The 14,327-nt window shown below is 35.0% G+C and overlaps 1 protein-coding gene across 1 annotated transcript; it reads right to left on the bottom strand.

Annotated features, from left to right (window-relative positions):
* Positions 1-2,171: 2,171 nt before the first annotated feature.
* LOC108320744 (beta-glucosidase 24) lies at positions 2,172-6,705 on the bottom strand. Its single transcript, XM_017552261.2, has 13 exons — positions 6,514-6,705; positions 6,324-6,393; positions 5,525-5,583; positions 5,323-5,398; positions 5,076-5,153; positions 4,894-4,981; positions 4,536-4,788; positions 3,969-4,084; positions 3,176-3,390; positions 3,041-3,072; positions 2,791-2,893; positions 2,574-2,670; positions 2,172-2,473 (listed from the first exon to the last, which is right to left on the bottom strand). Exons 1-13 carry the CDS (start codon positions 6,631-6,633, stop codon positions 2,305-2,307), a joined length of 1,476 nt encoding a protein of 491 aa, XP_017407750.1. The 5' UTR covers positions 6,634-6,705; the 3' UTR covers positions 2,172-2,304.
* Positions 6,706-14,327: the final 7,622 nt, after the last annotated feature.

Here is a 14,327-nt window from a genome sequence, read left to right as displayed (position 1 = left end):
ACATCCTTAGTTTTACTTTCTTTTCTCAAATTTTGCTTGTTGTAAATATGTAAAACAAAAAGATAAAAGTAATTGGAATCTGATTATATCTCTAAAAACTAAAAGTGCAAAAGATAATATGTAAGATATTGCGACTCCTAAGTTGATCATGCTAAATATAATTTGCATAGTAAAAACTGACATGGTATATGAGAAGCTATCCTTAACTATCCCTATATATAAATTTACATGAATTTAAATATATAACTAAATTATAATAAATAAATAAAAATTTTGTGATGTATAATTAAGATTAAAATAATTTTGTAAAATATTATTTAGAAAGAATTAAAAAACAGTAATAATATTATGACACACTTCACATTCGTTTGACATAGAATACAAGGATAAATTGATCATAAAACTGTAAATTTTTATTTTTTTTCAAGAAAGAAAAGAGTAAAAAGTAAGTAACGATAGTGTTAAATGATATAAAAAATTTAGGTGCGTGAAAGAATATTTTTCTCTAAACAATTATTGAAAGTGAACATCGGGAGAAACAAAAGTGATGGATGAATGATTTGAGAAAGAGGACAAGGAGAAGAGGGTTTGATTGGATTTAGGGTTTATACACATCAAAGTGGAAAAGCTTATAATGCAATGAATCTAGGGTTTGTTACATGTGAGGATTGTCCCTTCCATGTGCATTTATTCAATCTTTTTAATCTTATAAAAAAAAGGGTTATGCATTGTGCATTATTGGAGCTACAATGTTTCATCATCATTCTAATTCTCAAAACATAAACCAAAAAAAAAAAAAGTCACTCATAGTTGGGTCCTATATTTCTTTGTTAGTTTTTCTTTGAATGTGTATTCTAATATTAGTGAGAGAGAAATTCTTTACCATTATTTCCATTTTTCCCCTAAAATTTTAGATATAAAAAAAATAATTGGATTTAAAAGGTTGTAGAGGAACAATGTTATGATAGAGAACACTACACCATTGATGTTGGGGGAGGAGAATTAAAAACACCTTTTTGTTTTAAAAAAATGAATTATCTAGCATCTAATGAACTTAAAGTATTTTTTTTCTTTAGAATTTAAAAGGTTTTTAGAGCATTAAATTATTCTATTCTTAAATTTTGTATGATTCAATGAATATCAATTATTAAATCATCAAATCATTCACCAACTGATTAAACATTATCAATATGGTTCACATAATCACTCATTACAAGATGTCTTCAAAATAAATTAATTTACTTTTTTTAGAAAACTGTCCAAACATAAATCAGATTATGATAAGCTTATTTTTTAATACTTAGTCTATGATAATATTTAACTTTGTTTCAGAATATCTATGTTGGAGCTAGAACAAATGCTTGTGCATTCCCAAATACAAATAAATTTCAAAATCCTCTAAAATATATTCCAATTTAAATAATTTTTACTTTGTTTTTTATTAAACATTATTTTTCATTCTTAATTTATTCTTAAATTAACTATTCTCCATGCCTCAGTAAAAATAATGTATTTATTTAAAACAAAAGAGGCGATCAAACTATCTTAAAAAGATATATTTATTATTATTATGTGTATTTTTAATACATATGAAAGAACCTAAAACTACATCAATTGTTGGACAAAGGGAGTTATGTGATGATTAATTAGAAACATTGATTAGTATTAGTTATTACAAGGGGTTTTAAGTCTAATCCTTCTTACAAAATTAATTCGAGATGATCTTGAGTATAATATATCCTTACAAAATTAACTTAATTTAAAATCTAATTTATTGTTATAAAATTAACTTGATTTATTTCATTTCTGTAAATGTTTTCAACTCTTAAACTTGTAAACAAAATTGAAATTCATCTATTTTTCAAATTTTAACTTCAAACTTTAAAAAATAATAATAAATATAATTCTTCTAATTAAACTACATGAAATTTTATTGACATATTAAAAAGTATCTATAAGACATGTAAAAAAAGTTGACGAAATTAAATTAAGAAGACTATATTTTTTTTTTAAAGTTTGAAAACCAAAATTTATTAAAGTTTGAAATAGAAACAAATTTCAATTTCAATTATAAATTTAAAAACTAAAAACATATTTAATTCTTAATCGTTTATCTCTAATAGATCAAACATGAATATAAGTAACACAAAAACATCAAACCGAGGAAGAGATTAATGGAAGTTACAGATAGATTATCAGAAATCATCAAAGTCAATCTGCATAGTTCTTACAGTGGCCCAAAGCAAATGACAAGGATTAAGAAAGAAAAACAGCATATTCTTTTCTTTACCTTACCCCATCAATTCATTGGTGAAGAAATATTTTGAACCACAAAGCTGATCTTTTACGGTATCTTCTCAGTCCATTCTTGTAATCCACATACACCAGTCCAAACCGAAGACTGTAGCCAGCAGTCCATTCAAAATTGTCCAACAATGACCATGCAAAGTATCCCTTCACCCTTACTCCATTCCTACCAAATTCATACATTTTAGCCTTCCAAATTCTTGAATATAGGGAAGAAAAAGGTCAAACAGTAAACTTCATAACAACAATGATCACTTTAAACTCACCTTATGGCCCTATGAAGATACAGAAGGTGGTGACTGAAGTAATCTATCCTTGTTCTGTCATTTAGTACCATTTTTCCATCATTAAGCTCATCGATTCCTGCAAAAATTTGAATGACACCATTCATGGAAACAGAAAAACTAGTGTTGTAGCATGGTAAAGATTGTGTTTTAGAAAGAACAAAAGGGTGACATAGATCACCCCAGATGAATTTTTTACCATTTTCTGTTATGTAAATAACAGGGTTGTTGAATTTCTCCTTGGTGTATTCTAGTAGACCTTGAATTCCTGGTGGATAGACATACAGCCAATCTGAGGCTGCCTGCAAAATATTAATTTCTCATATCCTTTGTGAAAAATAATGTTCAATTATTTGTAAATAGTGTTAATTCTTGGTTAACTCAGACTAATGTAGTGATAACTAATCATTGTCATGCACTGAATGGAACTTATCTCCAAATACAAGTACCTTTGGACCAATGAGAACTCCATTTCTTCTAGCTGATGTAAGTGCAACAAAAGGTATCATGGGTAAGCACGTTTTTGAGGAAAATTCAATAGAAGTTAATTGAAAAGTGTGTGAGCTTCAGTTAAAATGGCTTACAGGTAAGTGTAACACAAGCATCTGTGAAGGCAGTTGGTCTTTCACGTGGGCAAGAAGTACTAGTTGCATAAGTTGAAGTGTAATAATTTAACCCTATGAAATCAAAGGACCCTTTTACCATCAAATATTCACTTCTGGTAAACTTTGGCAAACGTCCTCCAACATTCTTTACCATTATGGCCGGATATGTGCCGGAGTAAAGTGGTTCCATAAACCTTGAATGAACACAAATAAGATGAGTTAGAGCTAACCATGTCACAGAGAATGTTAAAAACTTGGGAGGAGTTATGTATTGATGAGTTGTTTAAACATTTATTGGTTGCTCTACCTACTTGGTTCTTACAAGAAATGCTTCAGAAGCAAGCAATAAATGCTTTATGATCCACCAAGGCACTAAAACCCAAGATGAAACTGATGCAGAAAAGCAGAACTTGCAACCAAAAGCTTGCTGATTTATTAGAATACTGAGAAACTGAACCTGTAGCTGAGAAAATTCTCAACCTTTTCTTATTTTTCCTCCCCTCCTCAAGTCTATTATTGATTACATTATATAGAATATCAAGTCTCAATTGACTTACAGGAATTCAAAAGAAAATTTCAAACAAAATCAAATCCAAGATATTCCTAATGGTCAATGCCTAATAAGGAAAGAAATCCTAAGTGTCTTAAAAACCTTACATTTTCTTAAAATAAAAGATATGCAATAAAGAGGAAACCAAGATATATTTTTCTGCCATGAAATTTATCAGGAATGGAAACAAAAAGAGTGTTTTTTAGTGGCAAAGACACTTACCAGTCATACATAAAAGCAAGACCTCGATATGCAGCTTCTATGTCCTCTTTTGATTGAGAAAGTGGCAGAACCCAGGCAGAATTCAATGTTACCCCAATTTGACCCTTCTGAGAAACCTATTAGAAAATCATTCACCATCACTTAATTTTCTATTTAAAATCTTAAAAAGTAATCTAATCTTAACTCAATACTACAAAACCAGTTTTTAAGGTAAAGATTTCCCCCAGCTTTATACTATATTTGGACAGCATCTCTAGTCAATATGAATTTGGACATATAAAACAAGGGAAAAAAAGTCATTTTTGGTTCCTATACTTTCAATCAAACTTGAATTCAGTCCCTCCACATTCAAACTGATAAATTTAATCCTCAAACTTCTGAAAAGATGTGAATTGAGTCCCTATTTCAAATTTGTAATGGTCAAAAAACTGTTGCTTGATGCTAAGTTTAACAAGAGGATGGACTAAATTCATCAGCATGAAAATGCAGGATTCATAACCAAGTTGGTCTCAAAGTATAGGAACTAAAAACTCATTTTTACTTTAAAAACAAGAATAATGCATTAACCTGGAACTTCTCCCTGTAAACTTTTACTGCTGCAGCATGAGAAAGAATGAGATTGTGTGTAACCACATAGGGCTCAGTGGTAGAATCACCAGCCGTGCAGTTAGCAAACCACTTGGAGCATCTATTGGGTGGGGATCCACCATTTCCATAACCTAGAGTGCTATATAGAACTGGTTCATTTAATGTAATCCAGTGCTTGACCCTGTCACCAAATTCCCTGAAGCAAACTTCTGCATAATCTGCAAAATCCTGACTGTTTGCATAATCAAAGTACCAATTCTTCATCAGTTGAGTGAATGGGAAGGACAAGTCCATGTCCATGTATTCTAGAGAACATAGTAATCTCACTATTGCTTACACAATTTTGGGATTCAGAAAACCACCATATTCATCTTCAAGAGCTTGAGGGAAATCAGAGTGAAATAGAGTTATAAAGGGTTGTTGTCCTGTAAACAAAAGCAGGTACATCTAGTTTAGTTTGATTTGGAGAGTATCATGAGAAAGAGAAACAGAAAGAGCAAGAAAATTACGTCCACTGACCATTTGCTATCAAATCATTTATGAGATTGTTGTAATAGGCAATGCCTTCTCGGTTAACTCCTCCCTGCAAGTTTCCATCTAAAATCAAGGTAGTTTAAACTTAACTGCATTATGGAAAAACCATACAAAGCTCTACTAACCATTATGTGTGATTGAATACATATTCCCTCAAAAGCATGCAAACTCATGATTCAAATTAGCATTTCGCTATACCAAAACAATAAAAGAGATAATTATAGTTTCTCACGAGGTAGTATTCTTGGCCAAGAGATGGAGAACCTATAGGCATTGAATCCAATATCCTTCATCATAGCCACATCCCCCTGAAAAAAAGAAAATCACATGTAGAAAAACAAAATCATCAATCTAGATGAAATAAAATCTCGCGAAGCTAAGGAAATTCCTCTACAACTAGATTTCTAAGTTCAAAATTATGAGAAAGAAAGTACCTTGTAGCGGTGGTATGAATCAACGGCAACATCTGCATTACTGTGGTCTGCTATTCTATCTGAAAAACCAAGAAAAATGTCTCAATTTTTTGTATAAACCAACTTCATAATGAAAACTCAAAATCAATTTGATCAAGCAAATTGATGAAATGGAGTGGTTCATTGATGTACATCTTCAACACTAATCCAACAGATATTTTATTATTCTAGCATTATCCTTATTATTTTTCACCTAAGCTTGCCCTATTCAACTCTCTGGGTATTGTTAGTTGGCTTAACAGTAGTTTAAGACATTTTTCACTTAAACCCTATACCTTAAAAAGTAGTTACTAGGAACAAGACATGAAATGTATTTTCTAACAAATAAATCTCCTACAGCACTGTTCCATCCCTCCAAAAGTCTCACGTTGTCTATGAATGATGCTCAAAGACACTTTACAAACACTCTCTTTCCTTAATCCACGATATGACTTTTAAAGGAGAAAACCAGGCCTACAAGAGCCAAAAAGCAGAACAAATTTAAACACCACAACTTATAAGGATAACAGACTTAGTGGTAAAAATTAGAAGGGCAAAGTTGTAGATTCAACTTCCCCTACTAACATTTGGGAGATATAAGGTTGATTTGAAGGGTTTAGAACTGAGAGTGGGAGAGGTTGTGGTCAACTTCCCCACTAAAACAACTATATTGAAGCATAGGTTACTTCGGCAAAAGGAAACAACTATGATGCATTACAAGCTAAAATGGACAAATAAGGATGCTGAAAAAAAAAAAACAACATAGAGAGGCCATGCAAACCTGGGTGGCTATGAGTGAATGTGTCCCATATACTGGGGCCTTTGCCACCTTCACGTGCAGCACCTTCATACTTCAAACCCCAATAACACAGAACCCAGAAAGGAAACAGAAAAGTGCCAAGTAAGATACAAAGATCCAACCTTTACACATAAAGATGCAGAGAGTTGAGCAACTTGGGACAGAACAAAACCTGGAAAGCTGAAGAAGCTGTTCCAAAGAAGAAATCTGGGGAAAAACTGCTCCTATTAAGAGAAGCTGCCGAGTGAAAAAGAGAAAGCGTTGCAAGGAGAAGAACAACCTTCAGCCACATTGTTCAAATCTGAATGAATGAACTCAATTTTCAAACTTGGTTTGGTTTTTGCCCCCCCAACACAGAACTTTATATTATTTAACTATCTTTATCATGTATTTGTGAACCCCACAAGAAAAAGCGAGATTCTTTGTCTTTTTGCAAGTGAAAAGGCTAAGAAAAATTGCTGTTATATTGATTATTATATTTGTTTGCTTAGATGATATGGTAAGTTAGTTTAAAGTGCTTGAAATGAAAAAGATGCTATTATTCCAGAAAAGGGTTAAGAGGTTCCATGCTTAAACCACTTCAACTTCTTCATGCCATCTTCCTCATACCATTCCAGTTGTGTTGGCAAAGCTATGAAAATGTGTTCTCTTTGGTAGAAGTTGATGAAAACCTTTGAAGGAGGGTGAAATAAAATCATTATTTCTAAAAGTAATAATTATATGTTTAATTTATTAATTTTTAAATATATTTAATTGAGGATATCTTTCATTATATAATAATGTCATTTGCCTTGTACTTCCCTTCACTGTATAACAACACATAATATTTAAATCTTAATGTAATTTTTATTTCAATACAATTTTCTCATGAAAGTGACACTTTAATAATATTATACTAACATTTCAGTTTCAAGAATTTAAAAAGCTAATTTAAGTATTATATTTAAACTTTAATGTTACTCTAAACAATATCTTTTTATCTTTGTGATTTAAGATCTTATTTAAAATTTTTAAATTTAAATTTTATAATATGTTAATATGTTTCAATGGAATTCGTTCAAGACACGTATTTTAAATTTTTGACTAGTATCACCTTCGTATGGGAATGTTTCATTAATCTGTTCTTTATAATTCAATCTTTTAGAACTTAAAAATTGATTTAATTACCATATTTAAATATTATTTTTTATTATGTAAAAAATAATACTATATTTAAGTAAAACAGATATTATAATATTACAGAATTAATTAATACAATTAAATTTTAATTTCTAGATTTAAAAATATTATTGATCAATTTCTTCTTCATCATCATACAATAGTTTAAAAAAAGGGATAATTGCTTCCTTAGTCCTAAGTTTGGTTGAATTGTGTCAAATTCATCCTCACTTTTAAAAAAGTTTCATTTTCGTCCTCACGTGGTATAAAAGTGTCAATTGAATCCAAACATTAAAAATATTTGTGTCAATGTAGTCATCTCCGTTAAATACACCCTAACTGCGTTAAGTGGTTGATTATGTGGCACTAGCTTAGTAAAACGTGGCAAATGAGTCACTAATGACGTGTCAATGGCAAATGAGTCACGTTTAGGGTATTTGTATGTGTGAACGAAAGCAGAACGCGTTTCTGAGTTGAGGAACGGTCAAAAATCGCAATTGGGGCTTTTGAAAGCAGAACGCGTCTGCTGATTTGGAAGCGTTTGGTGATTTGGAATTGCGAAGTGGGTTCCATTCGAAGGTCCATTCGAAGGTACGTGTATGTTTGCTTGGGTTTGGTGTTTGCTTCGTGTGTGTGTTCGCTTTGGTCCATGCGAAGTGGGTTCCATTCATTGGGTTTATGGTTGCTTTGGTGTGTGTGTTTGCTTCGTGTGTGTGTTTGCTTTTGTTGTGGTCCCCCATAAACTATTATCTCTGTTTGTTGTTGTCCCCCATTATGGGTGTTGTGTGTGGTCCCCCATTGTAAGTGTTGTGTGTGGTCCCCCATAAACTATTATCTCTGTTCTTCGGTTTAGTGTTGGTTGAAGAAGTGTTGATTGGGGTTGGGTGAGAAAGCTTGGTTGTGAGGTTGTGTCGTTTTTTCGTTGGCTCAGGAAGTGGCAATGTCATTGAATCATCAGTGTTGTTCGTCTTGCTCATGGGGGAGCTGTCGTGCCGTTTCATCTAGAGGATTGGTTCAAACTAACATATGTCATTGTGGGGAAGTTGCTGTGTTGAGAGTGGCGAAAACTGTGAAGAACGAAGGCAAACAATTTTGGGGATGCCCTAATTACAAGGTTTGTTCAATGGTTGTAGTTTCATTTTATTGATTAGTTTATTTTTGAGTAATGAAATGTTTGTGGTTGGATGTTTTGAACAGCGGACTCGAAACGAAGAACTTCAAGGATGCAATTATTTTAAATGGTGCAATGAAGCTAATTTGGATGAAAGGGATACTATTATTGCTAGGCAAAGGAGGAAAATTATTAGTCTGGAGAAATCTGCTATGGTTTCTCAGAAATGGGAGAAGCAATTAACATGGATGTTATGTTTTATGGGGTTTATTAATGTCATCCTTGTTTGTATCTTGTTTAAAATTCCATGACTATTTTGTATTAGACAATGTGTTGTATTAGACAGTTGTTGAAAATGAATGAAAAATCTCAATTTCTGCTCTCAATAGCTAATTGGCAGTGATATTGTTGAAGAAGGTGGATGTTGTATCAATAGTTAAGTTGTAGTGATATGGTTGAGACAGGAACAATTTGATGACAGCAACAATTTAATGGCTACTGTAGACAGTTATCAGTTGCAGTAAACTTGTGATAAATTCATTATGATTGTCCAAAGCTATTGCATTGCTTTATTACATACCGAACCGAATCTTACTTAAGAGAATTGGACAGTAGAAATCATTAAAAACAGAGGCTTAATCACCATTTCAACAGTAAATTTTTTTCCAATGCGAGTAATGAACTTGGAATGAGCGTTGACTTCATATTCTTTGGACGAGCGTCCCCTTGTGCGCGCAGGGGGCGACGAGCGTCCGCTTGTTATGAACCGAGCGTGCGCTAGCTATGTGACGAGTGTCCTGGCGACGAGCGTCCTGGGCGACGAGCGTCCACTTGATGTATTCTGGATGAGCGTCTTGACAAGCGTCCATTTCATATTCTCTGGACGAGCGTCCTCTTGTGCGTGTAGGGAGCGACGAGCGTCCGCTTGCGATGACGAGCGTCCAATTTCCTTCTAAGTCGAGACGAGCGTCCTGAGCGACGAGCGTCCAATTTCCTTCTAAGTCGCGACGAGCGTCCAATTTCATTCTAAGTCGCGACGAGCGTCCAATGCGACGAGCGTCCAATTTCCTTCTAAGTCGCGACGAGCGTCCAATTTCCTTCTAAGTCGCGACGAGCGTCCAATGCGACGAGCGTCCAATTTCCTTCTAAGTCGCGACGAGCGTCCAATTTCCTTCTAAGTCGCGACGAGCGTCCAATGCGACGAGCGTCCAATTTCCTTCTAAGTCGCGACGAGCGTCCAATTTCCTTCTAAGTCGCGACGAGCGTCCACTTTCCTTCTAAGTCGCGACGAGCGTCCTGAGGGACGACCGTCCTCAGTGCAGACAACTAAATGCAGCTGAATTCAAATTTGATGCAGTAGAAACAATATTGAAAATAACTAATACATAATATAAGATTCATCAGAAACTGTGCTTCAAACGGCATATTGAATATAACATCAGAAACTGTGCTTCAAACTGGACATCATATTCATTGAACAGACAATACTTTGCTTCATCAAATAATACATCAGCACACAATTGCGATTTGAAGTTTAGATCCAAAAAAAGGTGCTAGCCGAAACAAAGTACCAAAATACATATTAATAATAGCTAATGACTTTCTAAATCAGTTTGAAGGTGCTGTGGCAGTTGGGTCAGCTGGTGTTGAAGTTGTCTGAGGTGCTGTTGTTGATGGCTGACTTTGTTGGGGTTCTTCAACCTCGCATTGAGTAATTTGACTGGATTGAGTTGCATTTGGAGTTGTTGGAGCAGCTTGGGCAGCTTGTGGACAATTATTTCTTTTATGTCCAAGCTCTCTACATATGCCACATCTCTTACGTGTTCCACCTTGTCTTAGTTGAGTGTCATCTTTCTTAAGCTCCCAAGGCTCTAATCTTCTTTTCTTTTTCGGTCTACCAGGAAAAATTCTCTTAGGTGGAGGCAACACATCAGGCATTGAAGTCATTTCCCACATATGAGGACCGTGGACTGGATATATCATTGGAAAGTATGTTTGTTCATAGGTTGACTTTGTAAACCAATGTGAGATGTAGTCTTCTCCATTGATGTTTAAAAATGTCATGGCAGTGAGGGCATGACAGCATGGGATTCCTGTTATACTCCATTTCCTGCAACTACAGTCCACTTTATCTATGTCAACAACAAACTTGTCACCAATGTTGGAAGTGTGTCTCACTTCAAATAATTTCAATCCTGACCAGCTGGAAAATGAAATTTGGATTGAAGTGAGTAAGTAAAGTAAAGAAATTAAAACAAATAAAACTTCATATTATGAAATCATACCTAGGTATCCAATATTTTGTGTTGTTTAATTCCTTTTGAAATCGTTTATAAATTTTGGGGCAAAAGGAACCTTCATATGACCTTATCTTGTCTCTATTTCTTGTCCATCTCTTCATTAGATACATACGAATGTCTTCCATCATTGTTATGATGGGCTTAGCCCTTGCATCCAAGATCACACTATTAAAAGCTTCAGAGATATTGTTTACTAGGGTGTCACAAGCAGCTGTAGGTGTAAACCTTGACCTTGACCAAAATCTATATAAAGAAAAACACACACATTTATAACACAACCAAACAGTTCTAAATAATTGACATGGCTAACACTCTTCAAAACATACCTTGGTGGAATAGCTATCAAGTGCTTAAAGGCCTCTACATTGACATCTTTTATTTCTCTCATGACTGCCTCCCATGCTTGAGGATGGGTTGATGATGCTGCCTTCCATAAGAGACGTTTCAGATTTTTTCCAGCATATTTTTTCCTAAAATTTGCATATATGTGGCGGACACAAAACCTTTGATCAACACGAGGTAGAAGTTCTTGTATTGCTGGCAGAAGTCCCTATCAAATGATAAAAGTAAATTTACTGAACATGAACATGGAAGACTAAGGTCTCATAATAAAAAACAATGAAATATCACTTACTTTTTGTTGATCTGAGATAAATGTATACGTTGAACAATTTTCAACACCACCAAGATCATCAATCAAGAATTCCAAAAACCAAGTCCAGGTTTGCTTATTCTCCACCTCCACAACAGCATATGCCAAAGGTAACATTTGGTCATTACCATCTCTTCCAACTGCTGTTAACAATTCACCCCCATATTTCCCTTTCAAGAAACACCCATCCAAACCTACAATGGGCCTACATGATATGAAACTCACCTTACATGCCTTCAAACAAACATAAAGTCTCTTGAATACTTGGTTCCCCTCATTAGGTTCTACACTAACTTTGACAGTTGATCCAGGATTTGACCTAAGCAGCTCATTGGCATAGTCATATACCCTTTTATATTGTTCTTCAAAATCACCTTCAATTTTCTTGTGCGCCATTTTCTTTGCCCTAAAGGTTGTTGACCGAGACACATTAATATTCCATTTCTTACAAACTTTGTCTTGGAGGCTACTCAAATTAATATTTGGATTTTCTTTTATAGTCTTCTCTAACCTCCCACTTAACCATTTTGATGTCACTAAACGCAAATTAAATTCTCTACTGCAGGTATGCTTGTTTATAATCTTCCTTAACTGCCATGTATTTTGGGCAGCCTTATATGCACAATATGCGTACCATGGGCACTTCCCTTTTGCCCCACAACATTTAACAGAAACTCTTGTTTTATCATTTTTAAAAACCTTCAATTTCCTACCATTGTCTACACCGTAGCTTCTTATTGCTTCTGTGAAATCTTTTTTTTAACTGAAGAATGTCCCCACTTCCCAGTTATAGTGTTTCATACTTTTGGGCAATGAAAAAATGCCAAAATTTCCATAACGGTCTCTATCATCATTTGATGAATCACTTAATACAAGGCTGTCTAAACTTTCAGATTCCCAAGAATTGTCAGATAAACCTCTGTCATGTACATGCTCTAATGGAGGACACTTCCCACTTGGTCCACCCACTTCAACTTCCTCACTACGGTTACAGAAATCATCTTCACTGAACACATCCTCTTCATCTCCATTCCAACTTCTAACATCGTAGTCATCATGTCCCCCATCCTCTCTCTCACCATCTGCATCCACAAAGTTATCACTGTCAGCCTCTACACCCTCCCCCAAACCAGCCCCAACATCCTCTCCCTCAGCCTCTGCCTCCACAAAGTTATCATTAACAGCCTCTACACCCTCCCCCAAACCAGCCCCAACATCCTCTCCCTCAGCCTCTGCCTCCACAAAGTTATCATTAACAGCCTCTACACCCTCCCCCAAACCAGCCCCAACATCCTCTGCCTCCACAATGTTATCATTGTCAGCCTCTACACCCTCCCCCAAAACAGCCCCATCAGTGTCTCCCTCAGCCTCTGCCTCCACACAATTATCATTGTCAGCCTGTACACCCTCCCCCAAAACAGCCTTCTCACCCTCCCCCAACATATGAACGTACTCAGGATCCGACACCATGTGTACAACATACAGGTGAGATTGACCATTCAAAATGGCAAGGTTGACCAGATGACATGCACCCTTGTCATCGGATAATAGTTCTAACCTTCCTTCTAACACAGTACCACCACCCACTGAATACCACAACTCTTTAATATTAATATAGCCCATCTCCTTCAAAATGGACATAATTTCAAAGTAGCTCCATCTATCTGGGTCAATTTTTAAAGTAGATGTTTGACCAAACTCATATTTAAATGACCCATCATTCACAAATTTGCCCCCATGGTGAAAGACCACTTCGACATCACAGTTAGGCATCGTAAACTAATATAAAAAATCATGTCAGTCTAACTTTACCCAAATAACACTACATTTAATTGACCAAAATAACACTACATTTACATATCACGATACGACTGTCAACCCATCAGGGTACAACACTTCCACAAAGCACTTTACACAGAGCATAAACAATTAAAACAAATTTGGGCAGAAACCTAAACACAGCATAAAGATTGACTTTAACCTACAATGGGGGACCACACACAACACCCATAATGGGGGACAACAACAAACAGAGATAATAGTTTATGGGGGACCACAACAAAAGCAAACACACACACGAAGCAAACACACACACCAAAGCAACCATAAACCCAACGAATGGAACCCACTTCGCATGGACCAAAGCAAACACACACACGAAGCAAACACCAAACCCAAGCAAACATACACGTACCTTCGAATGGACCTTCGAATGGAACCCACTTCGCAATTCCAAATCACCAAACGCTTCCAAATCAGCAGACGCGTTCTGCTTTCAAAAGCCCCAATTGCGATTTTTGACCGTTCCTCAACTCAGAAACGCGTTCTGCTTTCGTTCACACATACAAATACCCTAAACGTGACTCATTTGCCATTGACACGTCATTAGTGACTCATTTGCCACGTTTTACTAAGCTAGTGCCACATAATCAACCACTTAACGCAGTTAGGGTGTATTTAACGGAGATGACTACATTGACACAAATATTTTTAATGTTTGGATTCAATTGACACTTTTATACCACGTGAGGACGAAAATGAAACTTTTTTAAAAGTGAGGATGAATTTGACACAATTCAACCAAACTTAGGACTAAGGAAGCAATTATCCCTTTAAAAAAATGATAAAGTGAGATGTTTATTTTTGAGAAAAAATATTTTCTTATAAAAGGCTTCAGGCTTCACTTGAGATAACTCCCAATAAGAAAGTTATAATGGAGGAAAAATCATTTAAAAAAAAAATATTTTGGAGGGAACTCCAAATTC

This window comes from Vigna angularis, chromosome 5, assembly GCF_016808095.1.
Source record: "Vigna angularis cultivar LongXiaoDou No.4 chromosome 5, ASM1680809v1, whole genome shotgun sequence".
NCBI lineage: Eukaryota > Viridiplantae > Streptophyta > Magnoliopsida > Fabales > Fabaceae > Vigna > Vigna angularis.
The sequence above is the reverse complement of the archived record's forward strand: the minus strand, read 5'-3'. Positions and strand labels throughout refer to the sequence as shown.

What these genes read in the sequence shown, in the direction of transcription:
- LOC108320744 (XM_017552261.2), bottom strand. Translation starts at nt 6,633, where the DNA reads ATGTGGCTGAAGGTTGTTCTTCTCCTTGCAACGCTTTCTCTTTTTCAC. An exon ending in TATTTACATAACAGAAAATG is followed by an intron (nt 2,671 to 2,790) that starts GTAAAAAATTCA and finishes AAATTTTTGCAG; the next exon opens with GAATCGATGAGCTTAATGAT. An exon ending in TATCTTCATAGGGCCATAAG is followed by an intron (nt 2,474 to 2,573) that starts GTGAGTTTAAAG and finishes TGAATTTGGTAG; the next exon opens with GAATGGAGTAAGGGTGAAGG.